Source organism: Euprymna scolopes, chromosome 14 (genome assembly GCF_053919585.1).
Source record: "Euprymna scolopes isolate OS-2025 chromosome 14, ASM5391958v1, whole genome shotgun sequence".
NCBI lineage: Eukaryota > Metazoa > Mollusca > Cephalopoda > Sepiida > Sepiolidae > Euprymna > Euprymna scolopes.
Window position 1 is genome coordinate 51,285,286 of NC_136495.1, and position 25,366 is coordinate 51,310,651.

At 32.3% G+C, this 25,366-nt stretch overlaps 1 protein-coding gene across 2 annotated transcripts in view; it reads right to left on the reverse strand.

Annotated features, from left to right (window-relative positions):
* Positions 1–25,366, reverse strand: part of LOC145292997 (serine/threonine-protein kinase SMG1-like) — a 245,574-nt gene that overhangs the window by 126,458 nt on the left and 93,750 nt on the right. For both annotated transcript variants that reach the window (XM_080139251.1, XM_080139250.1), the window contains exons 25-35: positions 25,098–25,252; positions 20,201–20,399; positions 19,144–19,283; positions 17,751–17,957; positions 13,638–13,797; positions 13,127–13,256; positions 10,417–10,640; positions 8,589–9,006; positions 5,678–5,837; positions 4,381–4,441; positions 3,704–3,790 (exon numbers count right to left, since the gene is read on the reverse strand). In XM_080139251.1, the coding sequence (XP_079995377.1) occupies positions 3,704–3,790; positions 4,381–4,441; positions 5,678–5,837; positions 8,589–9,006; positions 10,417–10,640; positions 13,127–13,256; positions 13,638–13,797; positions 17,751–17,957; positions 19,144–19,283; positions 20,201–20,399; positions 25,098–25,252 (1,941 nt within the window). The remainder of the gene's footprint in view (positions 1–3,703; positions 3,791–4,380; positions 4,442–5,677; positions 5,838–8,588; positions 9,007–10,416; positions 10,641–13,126; positions 13,257–13,637; positions 13,798–17,750; positions 17,958–19,143; positions 19,284–20,200; positions 20,400–25,097; positions 25,253–25,366) is intronic.

The window sequence follows — 25,366 nt, forward strand, 5'->3', positions numbered from 1 at the left end:
GGTGTTTTTCACCATGCGACCTGGGCCGCGGTGTCTATAGGTTGAAGAGAAGAATCGCCACGCGTGTGATCGCGTCTGCGCTCTCAGTCCGACTGATTAAATTTCCCGCTTTTTCTTTCAGACCCGATGGGGATGTTGTATCAATGACATCTGCTCAAGGCTGGGGTGGGGGTGTGTCATCTCTATATACTGTTGCCATAACAACACGGAAAACTGGGTTATCCCGTCTGGTCTCGCTTTAACTACGACTGATTGTGATATGAGTGTGTGTGTGGGGGGGGGTCTGCTTGATTAATATAAATAAAGAGGAGGGGGGTATTGCCATTTCTCTTAACAATAGGTATAGTTTTGATTGTTAATGAAGCATAGATTATTTTTGTTTATTATGTTTTCTATTTCTTTTCCTTTTGTATTTGTCTCTTTACTTCCCCATGTGACATTGTGTCTGTTGAGGTCTCTTAGCAGAATAAATGGTTTAGGGAGTTATTTTAGAGTTAATTCAGTTTCATTGATTGTATCTTTTTTTTTGGGGAGGGGGTAGATTGAGCAAAGTGTTATGGTTCTATGTAGAGTCAGTGAAACTGCAATTGCTTGCAAGTTTGTGTTTATATTTATTTGTTTTTTTTTTTTGGGGGGGGGGCTTTGTTCTTCATGAGTATTGATGTGCCTCCACAAGCTCTGTCCGTATCTTTGTTTATGTAGTTGTAAGATGTGTAGTGTTTTATGTTCATAGTATTATTTTCTTTCAGGAGAGTCTCCTGTATGCAGACAATTGCTGGGCTTATGTTTGTTATTAATAATAGTTCATTTAGATTTGCTTTTGTCCCTCTGATGTTCCATTGTATTATTTTGTGGATCATTTGGAGTTGTGTTCTACTTCCATTGACTCCAATCCTTAAAATCTATTTTCAGTTGGAATCCTTGTTTGGGATTTGGATCGGGATCTCTCTTTTCCTGTTTTTGTTTTTTTTTTTTTTGTCTGGAGGGATTGTTGATTCTTTTCTGATTTGTGATGTGTTTGATGGTTGCTCAGTTGTTTTTGTAGAAATGGTTTGTGCTCTTATTTCTTTTTTTGGTTCAGCAGTGTCTTTACTTATGATTATTTTTAGACTGGTTCCAGCTGTTGCATTATTCATTTTCCTCATTTCTTCTAATAGTTCTTTCATTTCCTTTATTAATTTGCTTAAGATATTGAGTTTGTTGTCAGTTGTATCTGTTTGATGTATGTGACATTTTGATTGTAGTAATTTTTTTAGTTGCATCTGCGTAGGTTTTAGTTTCAATCATTTTCCTGGCCTCTGGGTAGGATATATTCTTTATATGTTTTAGTTTGGTCACTTGTTTTTCTTTTTTTCATATTTCACAGTATCTAGAGCCAGCGCCATGGTTTCCAAGGCAGTTGGCACATTTGAAATCTTTTCTGCAGTCAATGTGTGGACCGCTTTCCCCACATCTTCCACACACTGGTGACCATGTGCACCGATCTTGCTGGTGTCCAAACTTCTGGCACTTGAAGCATTGTAGTGGGTTTGGGATGTAGGTTTCTACATTTATTTTCATATATCCAACTTTCACTTATTTGGGTGTGGTGTGGGAATCAAAAGTTAGTATGTATGTGTTGGTATTGATTGTCTCATTGTCTTTCTTGATTTGGACTCTACGAACATCTAACACATTCTGTTCCTGTAGGTTTGTCTTGATATTCTCCAAAGGAGAAAGTGAGAGTTCACGACTTTTCACAACTCCTTTGCAGGTATTTAGGGTTCGATGAAGGTAGCATTTGATTTTAATGTTTTCAAATATTTTTAGTTTCAGTATTTTCTTGGTTTGATCTTCATTATTGGTCTCAATTAATAGGCTGCCATTAAATTGTTTTTTGACAGATTTAGGTCTTAAAGTTTTTAAACTTTTTTCAATTCTAAATGGGAACAACTGGCTCAAAGGAGTTTCCTCCATTGATTCCATGATAATAAATGTTGGAGAATTTCTTGGTTTTCTTGGCTCTTCTTCAGAGCTGCTGATGTCAGAGACATCAGAGTGTGTTCTTTTTTGGTAGTTGGGTGTTTTTTGTGGGAAATAAGCCATATATTATGTATGATTTTATTTTTTTTCATCATCTTTGCTCCCCACCCGTCTCGGGGCCCTATATGGGAAGTGCCTGGGGCAAGCCCATTCGCCCAGCCACAACAGGGATACAAAGATGATATACTCGATTTACGTGATATCTTTAATCAGCACCTGTTTTCCTTTGATATTACTATGGGGTACGTAGTAATTAAAAGGGTTTGCAGCCATGTCATAGATATTTCACTTCGTCGATTGACCCTCAGCCACCGCTTTCCACCATATATTAGGAAATAGTTGTTATTTGTGGGGGAGGGATAGGCATATTGTGTTAATGATAGGTTAATGGGGTGGGCAATATATAGTGGGGCTTGACGTGACCAGCCAATTGATCGGATCGGGCCCTTCCAACTGCCCGTCTAGCCTAGTAAGGGCCAAAGTGGTGTGCTGGGAAGTGGGGGTACTAAAACCTGACCTCCAAGTCTCTCAACCACCAGGATCCCATCCTAAAGGTATTACGGGTTGCTATCTACAGTCAACAGGTAGCCCCATTGAGGGACTTCTACTCTCTGCAGGGCTATAGTTGGCATATTCTGATGCCCTGCCGACAGGGTCAAGTGTAATCTGATCAGATTTTGAAGAACAATTTTGGTCAGAGTGGACCTGGGATCAATGGCAATTAAAGGGTGGCTCCATGCTCCCAAAGCCCGCAAACTGGGGCCTCACCATCGGATATAGTTTAAGGTCATATTCAGGACCGGGAAGTAGGGAAGGAAAAATAAAGGAAGGGGAAGGGGCTGTTGTTTTTATTTTTGTAAAACATAATTAAGTTTTACAAAAGAGAATAGAAAACAAAAACAGAAATCGATGTAGGTGCATTTTGTCTCAGAAAGCCAATAGACAGCCTGATCTGGTAGCACCAGGGTTCAGATTTGGGTCATCGATGTGAACTGTACTGCATATATACAGACACATACACACAGAACGTTCTAGAAGTAATCCCTCTTATTTTTTTTTATTTTGCCCGAAAAGATCAGAGGAGATTACAAGTTGCATTGTTATGGTGACTGAGCTTATGCATTCATGACCTGAAAGTTTCATCTCTCTGTTGTAGGTGTTGATGGTGTGAGACTCTAAAATAGCAATCCCTGTCATGGACATGTGTCAGAAGCAGAGATATGGAATTAAATTCTTCTATGCAGAAAAAAATTAAATCAATCAACATTCATTGATGCCTATTGAACATTCACAAAGGCGATGCAGTTGATGTCAGTAAAGTTAAGAGATGGGTTAGTGATGTCAGATGTGACAAAGCGCACTCCAGACTTTTACGACTGAAGCATCAAGAGGCTGGCAAAACAAAAGTGCATTCAGCATGGTGGTGACTATGTAGAAAAATAAATTCTGGGGCACAAATAATCACTTGTTTTAATGGTACCACTTTGCCGTCATAGCTCTTCAACATTTTAGATTTTTAGTTAAAAAATAGGAGGTCTTGCTTTTGGAACAAGCCTCGTAAAGATATATATATATATATATATATATATATATATATATATATATATATATATGCATACACACACACACTAAATGAATCATCTTGACCCAACGAGTTTTGTTAAAAAGTAAAACATCTCACCTGATCTTGATCACTGATATCTTCTTCACTTGATATAGGAGTGTGAATTTTACTCAAAACATTCATCACTTTATCAATTTCTGCTTCCTAATAAAATAAAAAAGAAAAATTAATTATACAATCATTTTTACAATCATAGCTCATCAAGTGTTAATTACACAAGATTATTATTTTTCCTTTCATCAGTTTCAGAATCGTCTGTTTAGTAAAAATTATTAATATTACACACCATGGTGCTTCACCAGTGTTTTTAGTATATTCCTATAAATCAGAATTATGTCAGTAATTTAATTTTTCATATATAAATTATTATTTCTGCTTACTTAAAAGGAAAACATTCAGCAGTAATTTAAAGTGAAATGTTTACATAAATTTTGTAACATCTATTAAATTGAATTTTTGAATTCAAATCTAATAATCATTTGATAAATTTTTTAAAATCAATTCTCGGCAACATAAATCTGAAATTCATTAAACAAATGCTGTAAAATTTTTGTTTGAGTTCAAGCAATTTTTTTATATTTCAGTTTTTCAGTGTTTGCTGAAAATAATTCAAAGAAAACAAAAGCAATTAAATTTTTTGTAAACATTAGTGAATGCATTATGCATCCATCAAAAAAAAAAAAAAAAAAACACTGGGATTAGCTATGAAAGCTGATATATAATTGTTTACTTACTGCTGGAAGCAAATTCCGAATCTGCATTTTTTCTTCTTCAAGTAATTCAACAGAACCATGACTGAAATTAAATCACAAATTTGACAAATTAACCAAGCAGATCAAAATATTTTTTCAAAATTATGAAAATTTCATATATCTAACATATGGACATGCTCAAAATTTCATTAAAAAGCTCAGGAGAAAATGTTAAAATAAAATGAATAAAAAAGCATGTACTATAAAAAATAATTTTTAAAAAATCGAAATATCTTTCAAATGAAAACATTTTTATATTTTCATTTTTTTCATAGTTGTAATTTATTGAAACATTTGCATTAATTATGAGCATCTTTTATTTTAGTATCTCATTTAAACTTTAAAAACTTAAAGGTTATTATCAAATTTGTCAAATTCACTAAGTAATATGCAAGATGTGCAATATTAAATTAATTATGGAATAATTAATTATAAGAAATTGAGAATCAGCACATGGAAGAGGGGTGGGGGAATATCACTAAATTTTATTAAATGAACAATTCAATTCAAAACCTTATATTCTTTGTATTTGAGTTACAACCACAAGCATCACTTTTGATAAATAATGCAAACCGAAAAATTCATGTTTAAATCATAATTTTTGAAAGGTTATATTTTCTGTGTTTGTGCAACAACTAAAGAGAAAATAATGAAACAAAATTCTGTTTCAAATTGGAATTTTGAAAGTGATAAAATAACTAAGTTATTTAAACAATGTCATAATTCAAATTGTAAATTGAATTTCCAGACAATCAAAAAATATCAATGTCTACATTACAATTTGTAAGACCACATTAATTATCCAAAACAATTGTTTTTGACGAATAAAGAAAACCAAATTATAAGGTCACAAAAGTACACCTACCAACTGATAACTATACTTATACAAAACGTACTGTATACTTATATATCAACAAATATTGATGTGCTATACTTGAAATAAAACCCAGCCTACATATTGTGGCTTAGTTTAAAGCCCAACCATTTTGGGTGAAACAAAAGCTCTTAATAGCTGACCAACCATAAGAAAGCAGAAAATGATCTGTGATTAGTTAACAAATCATAAAACTAATGTCAAGTAAAATATACACAAATCAATATTAGTTTTATTTATTCTAAAAACAGTCTAGTGAAACCTCTGGAAACCGAGATGAAATTTAATTCACGGGGATAAATTGTTCTCATTCTGCTAGTGAGAACCAGAACATGAATATAACATCCAAGATGAGAACAGTAGTATGAATAATCCAAATCTTTATTTCAAAAATTCCTCACTCACCTGGCATTATCAACGGCTTTCCTTCCCCACTTGTAACACCAGCTGGCAAGTGCAAACCATGATTTAGCCAAACTTGGAGATTTCATTGCACTTAAGTGAAGCAACCGACCAATAATGGCATCCGTATCAGACATAAAAGGACTTCCATTCACCAATAAACCTACAGAAGAAAAAAAAGAATTTAAATACTTGCTGATTCAGCGATTTAGTTGTACTCTTTTTCTTTTTAAATATAAAAAAATTAAATTTCACTTTCCAAAGAAAATCAATATGAACTTTGAAAACAGGAAAAAGTTTTCTCAAATAGTCTTAAACTTAAATGGATAAATTAACAATAACAGCACATTATTATACTGAATTAGAGTTAATTAGCATTTGTTTCTGAAAGTTTTTTTCTATATATTTTAATCACTAAAACATATGTTAACATATTCTTTAGTTCTGGAATTGACTTATATTTAAAAAAAAAAAAAAAAAAAAATTTTTAATTAGCTGTAATTTGCAATTAACTCACCACATGAATCATCTTTTACTAAGTTTGTATTCATCAGTCTCACCCTATATCATTCGTTTTATACCGCCTCATTCTTATAAGGTATTTATCACTCACTTTTGTCACACATTCTCTATTAATTGCAACTATTAATAAATAAAAAATGACGGAATAAAACGATTGGAATAGTTCATTATAAACAAAAGAAAATATCATAGAAAGTATTAATACTATTTAGCTTATAATTGTACAGATAGAGATGTTTTGTGACATTATCTATTGAAACAGAATGGAAGACATAAGAAATAGCCTTTATAATATAACAAAAATTATAACATCAATGATTAAAACAAAGAACATAGATAACCAATTTGCTATCAGATGGTTTAGCATACTACTAAAATTCAGCAGTACAAAGTGACCCAATAAAATTACAACCTGACACACCTCTCTTGGATGTGATGGCCCTCTTTAGTTGCATTGATTATTTTTTAGATAACCCCCTCCCTAAGTTTTTATCTGTGTAGAAGGACGAAAAAAATAAAATAAAATAAGATTAAGAGCACATATGCAGTGAAAGTCATTCTTTGATGAAGTAAAAGTTATCTATCTTTATGATGGGTATTAGCCTTCACAGCAAAATTTTCATTTTTAGTTTTCAGAGAGAACTATCATAAAAGGGAAAAGAAAGATATAAGATAGAGAGGAAGATGAAATAGGAAAAAAGAGGAAGAACAAATGAGAGAGAATAAAAATAAAATCCAGTCAAATAGCGCTAAAAAGTAAGGAAGTAAGACTTTAGCAATTTGCCAGATATCAGCTTCGTTATGTGTGGATGGTGTGTGTTTTATGGGAGGAGCTGACTCAACCTTTCCTGGATGAATGTTGCCTAAAGTCAAAACTTCATACTAGGTAACATTAAATATTGATCAATGCAGAAGTGCAAATCTTGAACATGTAAACATGTGCAACACTGGATTTTCAGTGGGTTACATGCATGCAAACAATTTGAGTGGGAAACAATTACGAGATGGACTATTCAAATGAGAAACGTATTTAATCCTTCAGAATTTGATTTTTCCATTTGAAGAAGTCATATTTCCTAAAATACAAGGTTTCTTGTTGTGGTTAAGATTCACTTTGCAATTTCCAAATTAATGTTCATACCAGATAGTGGACCTCCTGGTTAATTGTTTATTTTATGTCCATAGATTGGTAGCTGATTATTTAAAGTGGTCTTTCTAGCAGTATCTCCACAGTATCTATGTATATAATTCAGCAGAGAGACAGATGAAGCCTTTTAAGGTTTCTGTGCTCTTCGCTGCACGATGAACCATTGAGCTCTCAAATAAAGGATTGAGTTCAGTTGGACTAGTGTTTTGATTCAGTCAGGCTAAGAGTTTTGGTCGTCTCAGTAAAAAAGAAAATGAGTATTCCTGAAAATAAAACTGCTACTTGTTTCAAACTGGAGTTGTGGTTTTGCTTGAAAAGAATCCTTCTGTTGCAGCAATGACTGAGAACACATAATTAATACTGTGATCGGTGTTGAAATTAAGCAACGACTTCAAACCAGCAAAAAACAGGCAATTAAGTGAACACACAGACGCATATTCACAAATAAAACAAAAACTGCTGGATGTCCACGACTGAATCTTTGTGGAAAGTCAGGCTTAGAGTGAAGTTTATTTGTACGAAATGTAATTTGATCGCAAAAAGAATTGTGAATTTTATTTACAATTATATAGGTGGCAATTTTCACGTTTTTTAGGGAGACTTTCTTTTCAGTGGTATTTTTTTAGCATTCTGTCATATCGTCATTCATCATCATGAGCATCATTTTAACATGTTCTCCACATGGCATAATCACGTTGACACACTGGTTCCCATTAGATCATCAAAGTTAAGCAACATTGAGCTTGATCAGTACTAAAATGAGTGACCATTTGAGAATTCCAAATGCTGTACGTGCTTTCTACTTATCTGGGCATTGTTTCCAATTGACCTGGCTTTCTCCTTGCCACTAGACTCAAGCAGTGCCAATTCAGGAGAGGGATGGTTGGGTATTGTGCGACACTTGCCTCACAATTACAGGAGGTATGTCTATTGTGTTTTGAGACTGAACAGAATATTGATTAACGTGCCGCTATGTGTTGAACGGCTCAGAGAAATTGACTTCTGAACTAAATCATCTCTGGCTAGTCTTTATTTATCCCTCTTTCTCCATCCTTATCACTTTCTCACACATTTTCTCTTTAGTCTTTCCCTGATAACTGACCCTGCTCCGTCATCTACTACCTATTAAGCCAAGTACTCTCATTCACTTTTCCAATGTGACCAAATCAACAAAGCCTACTGCTCACACACGTCTGATAGAGTCTTCCCTTGGTTAGCAGTAAGAAAAAAAAAAATTATGCTTACCTTTTTTGTCCTGTGATTCCGAGACAAGATTCAGTTCAAAACCATTAGGTTTCATATTCTCTTCCATCTCCAAGAGCAATTTGATATTTCGCACCGAAGTTCCATTGCTCGACTCATTACTGGGCATGTAAGTTTTCAGTTGGCTGCTGATATTACTCAATGCCTTATGATCAAGTTGCAACCATTTGACTAACGTGAGAAGGGAACGAGCACACAACTCGTTGCACTGTCCCTGTTGGGCTCTGTCTTTGATCTTCTGCAGGGCAGACAAAACGATCCCACCCTCCATACCACTTGTGTTACTATCTGCATTCTCTCCTTCCCATTCATGGAAATGGGCAATGCTGCTACTCACTATATCCAATCCTTCCTTATGTTGACCAATACTATGAAGGAGTTTGGCATATTCACGTTCCACCTGAAGAAGAAATTTTAAAAATTATTGAAAAAAACAATTCTTTTACATATTGTCATTTATGGTATTTGTTACTATGATAAGCAGTTCTAGTACATTGTAAGAATATTTGGCATTGTAATGAGTTGTAGAATTTTTTTAAGTGATATAGCACATTACAATTTTGTTGAGTTGGACTAAACTTTCAGCAGATGTATATGCAGACATATTTTGCAATATCTCATCAACAGATGAAATTCCTTAGCTTCCATTTTTTTGCATTGGGAAACAAACTGATTTATGTTTAAGAATAGTTTATTGCTCTAATGAACAGATGCAGCTGTGAAAAGTTGCAATTGGAGACAAAAGATTGACCTATATACATTTGGAAAATGTATGCAGAGGTATAAAAGACACAATATTTACAAGAAAACACAATGAGAGAAAACGATAAAATTTAAATATGACAACAACACTAGATACATTTGAGAGAAAACAAATTCTCCCAATAACGTGGACGGAATGTGATTGCTAAAAATATGCAAATAAAATACAGAATATATTTCTATTAAATCAGTTACAAATTCTTATTTAAAAATGCAAATCTATAAAAACAGATTTTACGTCAGAAATGAGAATCTTAGTATTATTCTAATAGGAAGATACTGAACAAAATAGTAAATCATACATTTTTATGCACAAAGGGGTCACTGCTTATCAAGGTCCAAAGGCCACTTGAGGATAAGGATTAATGACTTAAGTAGACTGTGAGACAACATTTTGAGGATGGTAACAATTGTTGAAACTACACAGAATTTAATTATTTTAGAGGACAGTTGAACAAGAATTTGTTAACACTGAACAACCATGTTGTAATTAGCTGGGAAACACCCCTATGGCATTGTGTTCCACAGATGGGAGTTCCTTTTAGTTTTAGGTACACAGAAAAGAAAATTATTCATAGTGGTTGGATGTTGAAGGCTCAAACCTCAGTGCTAGTGATACTTAAAATACAATTGTAAATTACTTAGAACTCCTACCCAATCATGGCTGATGGAAGGAGAGCATGCCGAAGAAGGTTGGAGGCTACATGGACCAAAACGTTGTAAAAATAGCACTTAAGATAAGAACAGCGGTTTGAAGTATCTAAATACGAAGAATTAATACTCATCTCAAAAACTGAGAAACATAAAATGCAGTAGTTATGAGTTTGAACTTCATTCGGCACAAGTATTTTTACTATCATTTTGTTTTGAAATTTTTAAATATTAAATCAGAGATTTGTTGATTTTTTTAAATTTTTAAATCACTGTAGAACGCCCATATACAATTTTATTAGAGTTTTGCACCCTATGCTAATTCATCAACAAAGTAAAATTTCGATTTGCAACTTCATTCTAATTTACTTAAAGATAACTAAGAAAAAATGATAACCTTGAGAATGTCAAGGGCGCTCAGTCCATTAGAGTTATTAGTGTGGAGGCTGGTAAGGGCAGGCAATACACCATCCTGCATGGAGAGTTTCCCATTTTCAGATGGGTTTTTGAACAAACTTTTCATGTGTTGCTGTAATAACCTCTGTGCAAGTTGATGGTTGTGCTGTTTGCGAGCTAACGAGGCCGTACTTAGACGCAACCGAGTCATCTGAGTATTCAAATCTGAAAAAAACAAGAAAAACAAAATAACATCACATTTTATAACAAGACAGAAAATGTGAATGTGAAAGCATTAATAAGATTAAAAAGGATTCTAATTTCATATTATATAAACTTGACTATCATAGATCAATTTTGTCAAATTAGTGCAGCTAGAATCTTGTTGTGTAGATAACAAGTAGCAAAAGTGGGTGTCATTGTGATGTTTTTTTGATTGTTGTCGCAGAAATCTTCTTTCGAATCACAATGGTTAGAAAAGGTTATGACAGCACATAATCATTTAGGTTTAAAAATTATTTCAATGTTTTTTTTTCTTTTACAGCATACAATTTACATTAGTCTTTTCCCAACCAATCACGTTATAAGGGAGTACTATCTCAAGCATGTCCAGAAACAAGAGAAAGATTTTATCAGCTTATCAACTTGGTGTTATTCGAGACTTCCTGTCTGTAGCAGCTTGAAAATCAACCTCTAATTCTAATCATTCATTTCTCACGGAACTTCACACTTTGTATTTCATCTAACCTCATGTGAAAAATTGTGTTTTTAAAAATATCTTAACAAACCTACTTTCGATATTGCTTTCTTATTATGATGAGAATTCTTCTAAGCGATTTATACATCAAGTGGTCTTGAATAGAACTGAGATAACTGTTAAGAGTTCAAAAGATCAAATGTGAGATGCATAGGAAAAATTTAAGTATAAGATAAGAAGTGGATTGAAATTTTTTTTACTTTATGACATATCAGGTGTTTTGGGATCATTTTCTGACATACAATGCATTTATAAAATCATAATCTGATACATTAGCTCTTGGTTGGTTTCAATGAAAAGCGGGGCAATGTTGGCAGCTGGTTTGGCTGCCCCATACCTAGCATTACAATCTTCAAAGGAAGAAAAAAAAAATTATAACTGTATCCTTGATTACTCTATAGGCGATCAATTTTTCATGTAGGAACATAGTATATTGAGATTTGGTGCATATGATAGTATTTCCTGTATATATTCTTATATCTTATACAAATGATTAGAATGTTTGATTGTGAATAGTTAATCGCAGAAGATGCACCAAAGTGTAAATTTCACTTTGAGAAGTATGTATATGTAAGATGCAGGTCTGATTCTGACTGCTTAATAATATATCTTGCCTCCAATTGGGTAATATTTTAACGTTTTTCTCTTCCAACTGTTGATTGATGTTTGTATAATTTGTTGTTTGGAGACAATCTGTATATTAAAGTTTAAAAATTGATAGTTATTTCAGTTGTTTCTTTTGCAAGTATATTAGACCATTGATTTTTTTTTCTGCTGTTCACATGACTGAGAAGCCAGGCCAAGACTGCCACTGCTAGTGTGAATCAGACAGTTGTACCTTTTCATTATTCCATGTGTATGGATAGTATTTAATCTTGTTTCATTGCACAAGAGTTGTTAAAACAACAAGTCCGCATTAGCATAAAACTAGACTCATACAGTTTTAGTCATAATTGCCAATTAAAGATGTACGAAAGTTAGTCATGTTCTAAAATTATGAAAAAAGAAATTTGACATTTTTTTTTTTAATTCAAAAGTTAAAAGGTATTTTTCATAAAACCAAACATTTTATTAATATAATATTATATAATGAAAGAACAATTTTTATACAAAGAAAAAATTAAAATTTATTTGTTCTTTTGTACATGGAGCTTCTTTATATGTATGTTTTAATATGCTTATTCTTATTTGTTTTTTTAAATAAAACTGTTGCAGTATTTTTTGGCATGGTTGCATTGAGTACAATCACACAGATTTGTATGATTATATTTAGAGCCAGGGGGTGATAAGAACAAACCAATCCGGTACCAAAATCACTGTATAAAATATACTGAATTTACTATTTTCTTTTTTAACCTGTAATTCTTTACAATTCAAATCTTCTCTAATTAGATGGATTGATACTGCTAAATTTTGCTTGGAACAACTACATTTAGTATTAGCAATTAAATAATTTTCTTTTCTCTATGATAATGTTATTTTTTTCCCCATCCCTTTTGGATCATTTTTTTTTTTATTATAAAAATGGCTCTCCACTCAAGAAAAACTTTTAGGTTTATCTGTTTCCCGCCAAATTAATTGCCATGCACCTCTAGTAATCCAAAGCAGTCACTCCCTTTAATGCAATACTTAGCAAACATTCTCACCACAAAGGAACACAATTTAGTGAGAGTTAACAACTCCAGAAGTCAAAATTGTTTGTCAGCAAGCGAGCAATATTTAAGAAACAAGTGACAGCATGGTTGACCCTGTTATCAATAACTGGCCCGATCAAAAAGACAAAGTACAAAACATGTCCTAAAATTGTTTTTTTTTTTTAAATAATCAAAAACTGATCACCAGGAAAGAGTGAGCTTCCAAAAAGTGATCAGTTCTTTTTATTTCTCTTGAACAAATCAAAACTACTTTAAGCACAAAAAAAATCCTCATTTCAAATCATATTATCATAACTTACCAGTTCTTTTGTCATGTCCAGGAAGCAAGTGAGTTTGTAAGTTGAGTAGCCTCATGACTTGGAGATAAGTGCTCACATCTTGATCTGCTTCATCCAAGACCAGCTTCTCACTCAAAGAAATCAAAGCCATCTACAAACAGAATTTACATTCTTTAATATATTAAGTAAGTAAACAATACAGGGGGAACAGATAAATAGGAGAAAATGAAAAAATGAATACACAAATATAGATTTTTCAATCCAGTCACTGTTGACAACATAAAGCTGTTTCATTTCAATTACATTTTCATACTTCCAGTTTCATCATCTATCTTCTTTCTTCAAAGTTTAGTCAAGCTGTCATCATTAAAATCAGAATTTAAATTATTTTAAGGCATTCAAATCTTTTTGTGTATATTGCTAATAGTATACGTGTGAGGCGAGATTATACACAGTATTATTAGATAGGGCAGAAATATAGTTTCTGTTTAATTCTTCAAAATGCAAAGGTAAAAAAAAAGTTTGTTCTTACTTTTCCTCTTCTATCATCAAGTTGTTTTTTTAATGCCGCCACAATATCAAGTTCGGCAATATATTCGCAGGGTAGAAACGTCGGCCATTGCAGAGACTGCACAATCAACACATTCTCTAAAAGTCGTTCGCATTGGTCGAGACACTTAGACATTTCATTTCTAGAAAAAGAAAAATGTGAAAAGGTTTAGCTTTTTCAAATAATGAAAACAAAACACTTTGGATAAATCGTTTGGTCAAAAAGCAAACAAATAGCACAATTAAAAAAAAACTAAATAAAAATGAAAGTAAAGAGACTCCCAAGCAATACTGGGTAGGTACAGCTATAATGTATAAGAAAGAGATGGTTTATTTTGTTTGTCAGTTTGTGGAAAGGAAGTTGGGTGTAATTCAACCTTTTGTGGTACCTGTAAAACACTGTGCACACGAGAGAAATTACTGTAAGGTTAAGAGAGGATAACAAATTTATCTGCAAGAAGTGTAGGCCATTAGAGAAATGGGTGAGGAAAGCATATTTGGATGGCAAGGCTATTGAGGTTATTCTAGTTAATATGCTGAATGCAATAGTGAACACACTGCTCCCTTAATAAACATGAAGACGTAGATACAAAAGAATCCTACAGATTCAAAAACCTTTAAAAAATATCGCAAAACCAGCAGAACTCATGATTAACTTAAAAAATTTCTATAATAATAAATAAATCTGCACAAATTAAAATATACTATTTATGCGTATTTTATGAATCGGCAATCGCAGGTGGCCTGCTTGTTTTTGTGTTTTTTTTTACATAGGCATCATCACTTATAAAGGCCAAAAGGCCACTCGATGATAAGGGTTAAAGAGTGTACAGTAGAAATTAGATAGTACAGTAAATGAAAATTCGGTAAATTTGTTAACAAGTCGAACGGCTAATCAAGAACTTGTTTACGTTAGACTTGAAGACAATCATATTGTAGTCCGCTGGAAAGCAGGAAAACGGAAGACAATTCCACAGGCGTGCAGTTCTAAGAAAGAAGCTTTCTTCATGGAATCTACGTTTAGGTTTAGGCACAGATAAAGAGTGGGGGGAATTATTAATAGTGTTTTCAGCTAAATGAGGGTTTCTTATGAAAGTTTGGCGAGGGGGACCATAGACTGAAGCTCATTCGAACACTTTCCATGAATATAATGATACAGCAGATACAAACTCGCAACAACTCTTCTGTGAGATAGAGGTTGCAGGGAAAAGGTAAGGACATCTCCTACGAGGCTACGAAGTCTATTTTGAACTCTATCAAGGCTTGGACATACCTGGCTCTTATATAGATAGAGAATTGCATCAGTAGTGAGATATCTACTGGATCGATAGAAGGATCCTACCATTTTTCCAGCGGCCTTGGAAACAGATTTGATGTACAAATTCCATTTAAGATCAGGAGTAAAGGTCAAGCCCAGAAGCTTGTCAAAACTTGAGGCCTCCTCAAGATGAGAGCCATTCATTTCAATTGATGCCAGATGTGGATCAGAACATTGATGATGTAAAGAGAGAAGCTTGGTTTTAGATGCATTAAAAGTAACCAGCCACTCCTTTCCCCATTGTACCACGTGCTGAAGATCAGAGGAAAGAGAATCGGAGAGAACTTGGTCGTTTGCTGTCTTAGATGTGCTACCATAAATGGACGTGTCATCAGCATAAATGTCTACAAATGATGTAAGGATGTAAGCTTGTTATGAATAAAATTATTTCGCATTCATATTGCATTTATTAAATAATTTCTTAACTTTTAATTTTTTTCTTTTCCAAACAAATTTTTCATTTTTTGCTAAAGATTCACTAACAGTTTATATATATATATATATATATATTGGCAGTGTGGCTCTGCTAATAATAAAACTTGAGAAAGGTATTAATCTCTTCATTCCACTGTAATAGTACAATTCTTCTAATTTTAATCCAAGAGTTTCTGAGCTTTTTAGTAGAATTTTGCCTTTCTTTTTAATTCAGAAAAAATAGAATTCTACTTAAATTGTTAGAGCCTCCAATAAATGTGAATTCTCAGCTTTGTTTATCAAAATCAGCTTTTATATATATATGTATATATCTATAATATAAAGCTGAATGTGTGTGCGTGTGTCTGGTCACAAATAGGCTCCTATATGGTTGACTATTTTAAAAAACTGATTACATATAATGATAGAAGATGTATCGAGACACAGGAATGGGTATGTTTGATCTGGCAGAACAGTGGTTCATTAAAATTGTGGAGTCTGCGTTCACGCCTAGTCCACAAAGTATGGAAATAAAAAATTAAAAAATAAACGTTTACAAGTGTTTTTGATATAGATGTACATAATAATACTTTGATAAGTATGTTTTAACTTAAATAGGGATGGTATAATAAAATTGTGGGGTCTGCATTCGCGCCTGGCCTCCATAGAATGGAAATAGGCACAAACTTTAATAAAGACTTTTCATATCTATCTGTGTAAGTATACTTTGATAATTATGTTTCAGTTTGAAGAAATATGGTATAATAAAATTATGGGATGTTCGTTAGCACCTGACCTCCATAGAATGGAAATATGTCACAAAGTTTAACAAGGATTTTTAATATAGATCCACAGAATATTGTGATGTGTTTCAGTGTGAACAGGTATGGTATAATAAATTATGGGGTTTATCTATTTTATTTTTACTTTCATCATATTTTGCTTTGGTTTTGATACCCCCAAATTCAACCAAAATTTACAACCCTTCCTTTTCATAACTTATCATACTTTCATAAATCAGAGTCCATTTTCTGTAGGCTGTTTTTGAACCCAGTCAACGATGGGTACTTTTGCTAGTATATATAATTATGTATCTATATAAAATTTTATATAAATATTTTTGGTATTTACTTCAACAGTGCTTAATATGTAAGTAGAGCTAGGTAGTAAGTTTTGAAAATATATATGGCAATTAAGCTACACAGAATTTTCTGCATTTCATTCTCGCGAGGATTCGTCAAGCTATTACATGAAATTGATATTTTGTGTTTTTATATATTCCAGTGGTACTGGGTTTGCTAATCAACCAATCACATTTTTAGTTATTCACACACTCATTTATTGTAGTCAATGAGCGTGTGTGTTTCTTTGTGGTCAGAGATAACCTAGTTTTAATCTGGATTTTTATTTACATTTTATGTTACACTAGAGTATTTTTATGTATTTGCTTATTTATTAATTATTATTATAATTATCATTTTTTTTACCGTTATTATTATAGTAGCAGTTCATTTATTTCCCCCCCCCCCCCAGTTATCAAAAGGTAAAGTATATCTTGAGAATACATACATTTGTTATTTCATTCCTGCAGTTTAATACATTTTGGGGGTTCTTTAAAGTTTATGATAGCTAATTTCTCATTCAAACAAAGTCTACACGGGTCACCTAGGTTTCTACATGTGCTGGCATGCCATACTATTTTCCACTCTACTATCAGTGATTGTCCACTTTTTTTGAGCTCCCTGTAGTGGTTCACGAATGCCCTTTTTCATCTGTGTTTTCATAATTGAATGTGCTTCTGTAATTGTAATATCTGCTCTTAAAATCCAAGAAGGTCATTCCTACGTAATATTTTTCGTTATTCGCGTTTTCTCTAGTAAAAATTGTGGCCTGGTAAACAATGGTTTTGGTTAGGCATTTATTTTGTAGTGGACATAGTGTCTGATTTCTACAGTTATTTTTTTTTTTTCATTGCTAGTGTTTTTTATTTCTATTAGGTTTGCGTTGGTACTATTTCCAGTAATTATATTTTTGTTCTTTGTGTTATTTTTATTGTTATGTTGGTTACTTTTTTTATTAATTTTGGTATTTTATTTTTGATTGCTTATATTTACTATTTTATCATTATTATTTGCTTGAATTATTTCTAAATGGCTAGACCAAAGAAGTTTGTCATTTCTGTTTTAACCCATTAGTTGTTATTATTGATTAATACAAAACAACTTTGTAGGTATACAAATTTGAATTAATGTTGAAAAAGCAAATTGAATATTACAAACTTTGTTACCACAAAAGTTTGGAAATGGAAATCTTGTGAACAATGAATCAGTTTTATGAAAATGAATAAATAAAATTGCTACTTACTTGTGAGTATTCGATTTGTGTGCTTGCAGCAAGGTGACAATGCGTATGAACTGTTTGTGCGCATGTTCTAGACTCTGCTTTGGACTCCAGAGCAAACCTAATGGCATCTGGCTGTTCAGGACAGATTCACTGAGAGACATGCCAGGAATCAACTCCATGCTTTCACGTACTCCAACGTAGTTGCCACAATCAAAGTAACTTAGTGACCTTCAAAAAACAATTTGACATTAGAATGTTTTAAAATAACATAGTTTAAATATTTTCTACATTTCAAAGCATAAACAAGTATAAAATAGAAATTATTTAAATTTAATAAATACTTTTAATTAAAACTTATAAAATTAAGCCATTTAATACAATTCAGTTTTAAGGATTGAATTATTAATAGTTAGACACCCAACTATATGATATTGAATATTTAGACACCCAACTATATGATATTGAATATTTAGACACCCAACTATATGATATTGAATATTTAGACACCCAACTATATGATATTGAATATTTAGACACCCAACTATATGATATTGAATAGTTAGACACCCAACTATATGATATTGAATATTTAGACACCCAACTATATGATATTGAATATTTAGACACCCAACTATATGATATTGAATATTTAGACACCCAACTATATGATATTGAATATTTAGACACCCAACTATATGATATTGAATATTTAGACACCCAACTATATGATATTGAATATTTAGACACCCAACTATATGATATTGAATAGTTAGACACCCAACTATATGATATTGAATAGTTAGACACCCAACTATATGATATTGAATATTTAGACACCCAACTATATGATATTGAATATTTAGACACCCAACTATATGATATTGAATATTTAGACACCCAACTATATGATATTGAATATTTAGACACCCAACTATATGATATTGAATATTTAGACACCCAACTATATGATATTGAATATTTAGACACCCAACTATATGATATTGAATATTTAGACACCCAACTATATGATATTGAATATTTAGACACCCAACTATATGATATTGAATATTTAGACACCCAACTATATGATATTGAATATTTAGACACCCAACTATATGATATTGAATATTTAGACACCCAACTATATGATATTGAATATTTAGACACCCAACTATATGATATTGAATATTTAGAACTAATATTGAATAGTGTTCATTTGTCATATCATTACTTCCTTTGGAGAGTCAATGTAATATATGTTCATTCACTATGATATCATGCTCCTTTTAATCGCATGTATTTACTAGTATTTAATAATTTTAAAACGAATGTTTATGAAAAGGATCATGTTTTTTTTAACTACTTTTTTATTCTACAATCGATAAAAAAATAAAGGAAATAGCAATTGACTTACTTGACATAGTTTATATCCACTGCACTTGTGAAAGCTTTGTTTATGGGAGCCAGGTTTGAATCGGAACGGTAATCTTGCATTGTGTCTTGCCAATCCAAAGCAGATTCCCAGTCACTCAACTTCATATAACAATCTGTCACCTGCAAACAATGAGGATCAATAAATTGAAACATTTCATTTCCATCAAACATATGATGCATTATTTATCAAAGCATTCTTCTACACAAGGGAGTCCAAAATCAAGTTTTCTTTGATTAGAAAAAAAATCCCCTGATTTTAAAGGAAAACATTGAATGGCATCATAAAGTTCTCAACTTGTCATCCTACCACCACTACAAAGAACTTTACTGTCTTCCTCTATGTGTCTAACAACAAACAAAATTTCTATACAGTTTTTTTTATATAAGAGCTTCCACCTGTAGAACATTTTGCGATAGGCACTCTTAAACAGCTTTCACTTATGAGTATAATAAAAAGATCATTATATACAACAGAAGTTACCCAACAACATTAAGAAGAGTTTGACCCCCCCTCTCCCAGCAGATTTTGGGTCAAACTCTCTGATGATCCAAACTGTCTATGTGTTTGACATTAGTCTTGTTCCTTATCTATTATAAATACTATTACTTTTTTCTTGTGAGTGAAGAGCTCTATCTGGTTGAACCAAACTGAATACACAGACATGATTCAAGGAAGATAACTCATAATCTACAAAAGAATTGAAATTGGGATTCAACAAAAAGTGTTGCAATCTTTCCTCTTCGTTAAAGTTACTAACAGCAATGTCTGTATCAACATCCTGCCCAGTGTCACACTTTCCAGAGTCTACTGAAAATTATAAAGCAGTGACTTTGTTTTGTTATTTCTTGTTTTGTGACCAGATACTTCTCCTTGTACAGATAATGCAGGTAAAACATTTTTTTCCCCAATCCTATTGACTTTTATTACCAGCTTTGAACATTTATTTCTACATTGGTATCCAGAACAATAGGTGTTTGAAAGCCATCCAGCTGGATGTGATTAAGTCAACTGAAGTTACAATGAAATCCAAACATACCTCATTACTGATAAAGTGCACTAAAAGTCTGTCAGGGTCGGGAAATTTTGTTAGTATTATTTTTCGTGTCGTATCATCTGTAGTTGTGCGAGTGCTGTTTTCAGGGGAGGCACAGCGAGAGTCAACTCTCCTTTCTTCTGCATCTTTCGACAACGATGTCCTCAGAAACAACTTGCATTCTTTTGCAGCCGTTTCATACCTAGGCAAAAGAAAAAATATATTACATTAAATTCCATAGAAAACATTTTTTTTATTATTAGAATTTGGCATCAAATCTCCTATGGTAAAACTTGAAAGGATTTAAAAAATTCTTTTGTTTAGCTGGTTTTTCTAAATGCTTATAAGTAATTAATGGATGTACTTGGCTTTGTCCACCATGTTACTTATGAAATTAAAATATCAGTAAATAATATTTTTTAATTATTTAGACGAGTCAATAATATAAATGCGTTTTTATCACTCACTATATATATATATATATATATATATATATATATATATATATATATAAAAATCAGAGAAATTTTGCTAATATTTTGGACAAAAAAAAGATGCAATTTAGTAATATTTTTCACATGGATCAACCAATAAAACTGTTGGGATTCTGTTAACGAATAATTCTCATCAATGGCAGATTCACAATGTGAGGTCAGAAGATGTGACAACTGTAAGATCTACTGGAGCAAAAAGTCAAAACAATCTAAATACAGAAAAATAATCATTTAATCATTTAAATGCTGAAAACATCCAGTGAAACCTGCTGATTCTAGAAATGCCATTGGTTGTGCTCACGATTGGGAATGTTTGTTTTACAACACATCAACCCTACAATTTATTTTGTACTATTTAATGTATTTAAAAAATAGACATTTGATAAGGTCAAGTAATTATGCTTCAGAATTTTTCAGATAAGTATAGATAATGTGTATTATTTGGATTATTCAGACTACTGTTCTAATTTTTGATGCTATTCTCACTACATTTCAGCATATGTAGCCTTTGACCTTCTTCAAGTGTGTACTATGGAATTTGTACGGAATTTCAAATGGAACCTTTTATTTAAATCCATATAGGTTGTCCTCATTCTGTCAGCTATGACTGAGAAGTCTTAAATAATTTGTAACTGCATTCTTAGTATCGCCCACACAGAGGATTGAACCTTTAATCGCCAGAAGAATTAGCATTTTATCTATTATGCCATAGGTCCATCAGAAAAATGAGGTTTGGTGCATGCCAGGATTTCTTGCAAATATTCTTATTCGTACAGTTGATTAAAATATGTTTGATTGCAACTGATATATTAAGTATAATATTTGGACACGTGTGTAGGTGTTGGATTTTTGTTTTTTTGTCTTTTTTACAAAGGAATCACCACTTATCAAGGCTTGGGGGCCACATGAGGATAAGGGTTAAAGAGTGTACAGTAGTCAATGGGAAAATATTGTAGTAATTGTTAGTAATGGAAATTTAGTAAATTGGATTACTTAAGAGAACGGCTCATCAAGAACTTGTTCACGTTGGACTCAGAGACGACCATATTGTAGCCAGAAGGAGAGCAAGGAAAATGGAACAGGGTTCCACAAGTATGCAGTTCTAAGAAAGAAGCTTTGTTCATGGAATCTATGTTTAGGTTTAGGCACAGATAAAGAATGGGGGAAATTATTGGTAGTGGTTTTAGCCAGACTAGTGTTTTTTGTGAAAGTTGGGAGGGGGGACCATAGATTGGAGCTCAGACGAGCATTTGCCATGAAAATAACGATAAAGCAGAGACAGTCTCACAACATCTCTTCTGCGAGAAAGAGGTTGGAGGAAAGAGAAAAGGACATTCCCCATTAGGCTACAAAGTCTATTTTAAACTGTCAAGGCAGGATAAGCTGCTTCTAGCAGCTCCTGCCTAGAAGTGGCAATAGTACTCCATCCTTGGACATACTTGGCTCTTATACAAGAAGAGAATTGCATCAGCAATGAGATATCAACTAGAGCGGTAGAATCATCTCACCATTTTCCCAGCAATGGACTTGATGTACATGTTCCATCTCAGATCAGAAGTAAAGGTCAGACTGAGAAGTTTGTCAAAACAAGTAGTCTCCCAAGGACAAGAGCCATTCATTTCAATTGATGCCAGATGGAAATCAGAGCGCTGATGATGGAAAGATAGAAGCTTGGTTTTAGATGCATTAAAATAAACCATCTCTTTCCCCATTGCATCATGTGCTCAAGATCAGAGGAGAGAGAATCAGAGAGAACTTGTTTGTTTACTGCCTTTGAAATGTTGCCATAGATGGTAGTGTTGTCGTCAGCATAAATGTCTACAAATAATCTTGAGATGTGATTTGGGAGATCATTGAAATAGATCAGGAAGAGAGTTGGGCCCAGGATGAACCCCTGAGGGACTCCAGCATTAATACAGTTTCTGATTTCTGCTCATCAACCACTACTCTTGATTTAATAATTGAAAAGACATTTCCAGCTATAACATAGCTGGAGATTTTGTGGAGTAGACCTTTATGCCATACCCTATCAAAGGCCTTTGATATGTCATGGGCAATTGTCCTAAAAAGGAAGCCTCTGTCGAGAGATTTATTTTAAAAAGGTTGCCATTTTAAAAAAGGATGTAACTATTTGTCCATATAGAGATTGATTCTTCCCTTAGATATGTATATCTGATTTTAACTGTTTAATACTATCTTTTTTCTTCAATCAGGTAGCAGTTTCACATTTTCTATGCAAAATATTCACTGATTTTTATATAATTTACTGTTTACCATTTTCTTTCTATGTTGAGTGTGATTTTAGTTTTCTATAAATAAAAATTTTAAAAAGAATTATCATTTTAGTTGATTCTTTTATAAGGATGTCAGTTCTAATTTACTGTGATGTCTATGTGACTATGAAGCCAGGTCCAGGCTCATACTTGACCATTGCCTATGCCATAGTGACACCTTTCCAATATTTCATTTATGTAAGAATGATTTTAGTTCTTTAGTTAATGGCTGTCAGGCTAAATAGTGTAAGAAAAATTATGAATTTTTTTTTTCTTGAACCTTTAACACCATTTTCATAGACTGAAATTCAGCTGTGCAGATGGAAGCGTTTATTTCTATTAAAATAAACAATTTTTTTTTAATAATCTGTCAACAATGCTGTCCAGTTTTTAGTCTTAACACATTCCCAAATTTTCCTCTAGTAATATCTTGTATTTTGAATATTTTTTTTATTATGCAAACGCACATGATATACTGCTAACATCATAGCTCCTGGTTTTACAATTTTATGGATCATTTTTACAATTATGAGCTGGAACAAGAATTTTATAGTTCTAGCAGTGAAGAGCGAGAGAGCTTTTGTTCTTTCTTTTCTCAGTTTGAACTGAGATTTCAAATTAACAGAACATTTTATTTAAAATTTAACTTTTTTTTTTCAAGAAATAATCCAGAGGGAACACTATAAAAAAAGGTTTATTTAATGTCTTCACACAAAAATAGAAATAAATCTGTAAAAGAATTAATAAATTTTAAACAAATAAAATGTATTCTCTCTCCTCACCCTCCACCCCAAATCTCAATCATGACATTGCAAAATATTAGTGGTACACAGTAGTGTATTTCTTTTAGCTTTTTTTTTTTTTTTCACCCGTGCCTCCCCTATCCAATAAAAATACTTTTGTTCTAATCTAAGGGAAGAATCAACCTCTAAACGCACAAATAAAGTTACATACCTTTTTTAAGATGGCAACCCTTTTAAAATAACTATCACTTCTTCATTATAAGATCAAAATTCAAAATATGGAATTTCAAGTAAAACCAACAGTATCCACTTAATTGCCATGTTGCAATAATGATCATATCCAAAAATTACAAAAAACCATAAGGCAGGGAATTAATTATTAATGAAAACAGTTTTCAAAGACAATTATTGAAAATTGAGTTTTGCTAAATTGGCCTAAAATTTTCAAAGTTTTCAAAAAATAATTACCTCCCTTGTTGTGATTCAAACTCTTCAGATCATTTTCTTTTTTATAGCAAAACTCAATTTTCGTTAATTGTCTCCGAAAACTATTTTCATTAATAATTAATTTTTTATCATTGTTTTTTCATAATTTTTGGATACAGTGACATGACAATTATGTAATATTTTACTTGAAATTCAATATTTCGATTTTCACTCTCATAACAAAGAAGTGCCCAATTTGGACTTGAAAAATAAGTATTTTCTGAATGGAATTAAATGATATTTTATTCTTAAGAATTTGGTGCAGTGGTGCACAAGGAAAACTGGCAAACTAGTTGATTCTGTGAGAAGTAAGCAATCAAAGAAATGATAAAAAGACGCTTTATGCATTAGATGAAGTGATCACAATTGAATTTAAAGATTTGTATAGAGAAGTCATAAAATGTTATCAAGTGGAAATATTGACAGGGAAATAAAAATGGATGTTTTTCTCTTCTTTTTTACTTGATTTAGTTTCAACTTCTACACAACAGTTTAGCATGTGCAACTGTGTTCCATAATATTTCAAGTTAAGACCTTTCAAATCTCCTAAAACTTGTGTCATCTTGAGTGTGGGTGATATTACACCAAATATCTTTACTATTGATTGTGGTAAAGTAAAGGAAAAAATGTCAACAGCTCTTAGAACTAAATGAATCTTAGGAGATTTCAAATATTTGATAGAAAGATCTTAGCTTGAAACATTATGAAAAATGGTTACACACATTACTAGTGTACTAATTGAGACTAAAGATTTACTTAAAAAAGTAAAAAACAAAAAGAAAAAAGATTTTCTTCTTGTCCTAACAATAACATATTTCTACTTTTTGCATTGTAACTTTCTATGATATATATCTAACACAATGCTTCAAGTAAACTACACTATTTAATTTAGATTGTTACAAACCTGCCACAGGCTTTCTCAATCATTGCCTTGATCCAAGGCAGCTTTCGACCAATGACATCTTTACACCAATTATAGATGCCTTGGACAGCTTCAGGACATTTTAGTTCAACCAAAGCCTCCACCATGTACATAATGATGTGTTCAAATTCACTGCCCTAAAAAAGATTAAAGAAAAAAAAAAAATGAAATGTTAAAAGAAAAAAACATTGACACTAAAAATTTCTAAATTCAAAATGAAAATTTGAGGCTTCAAATAAATCTTCACACTT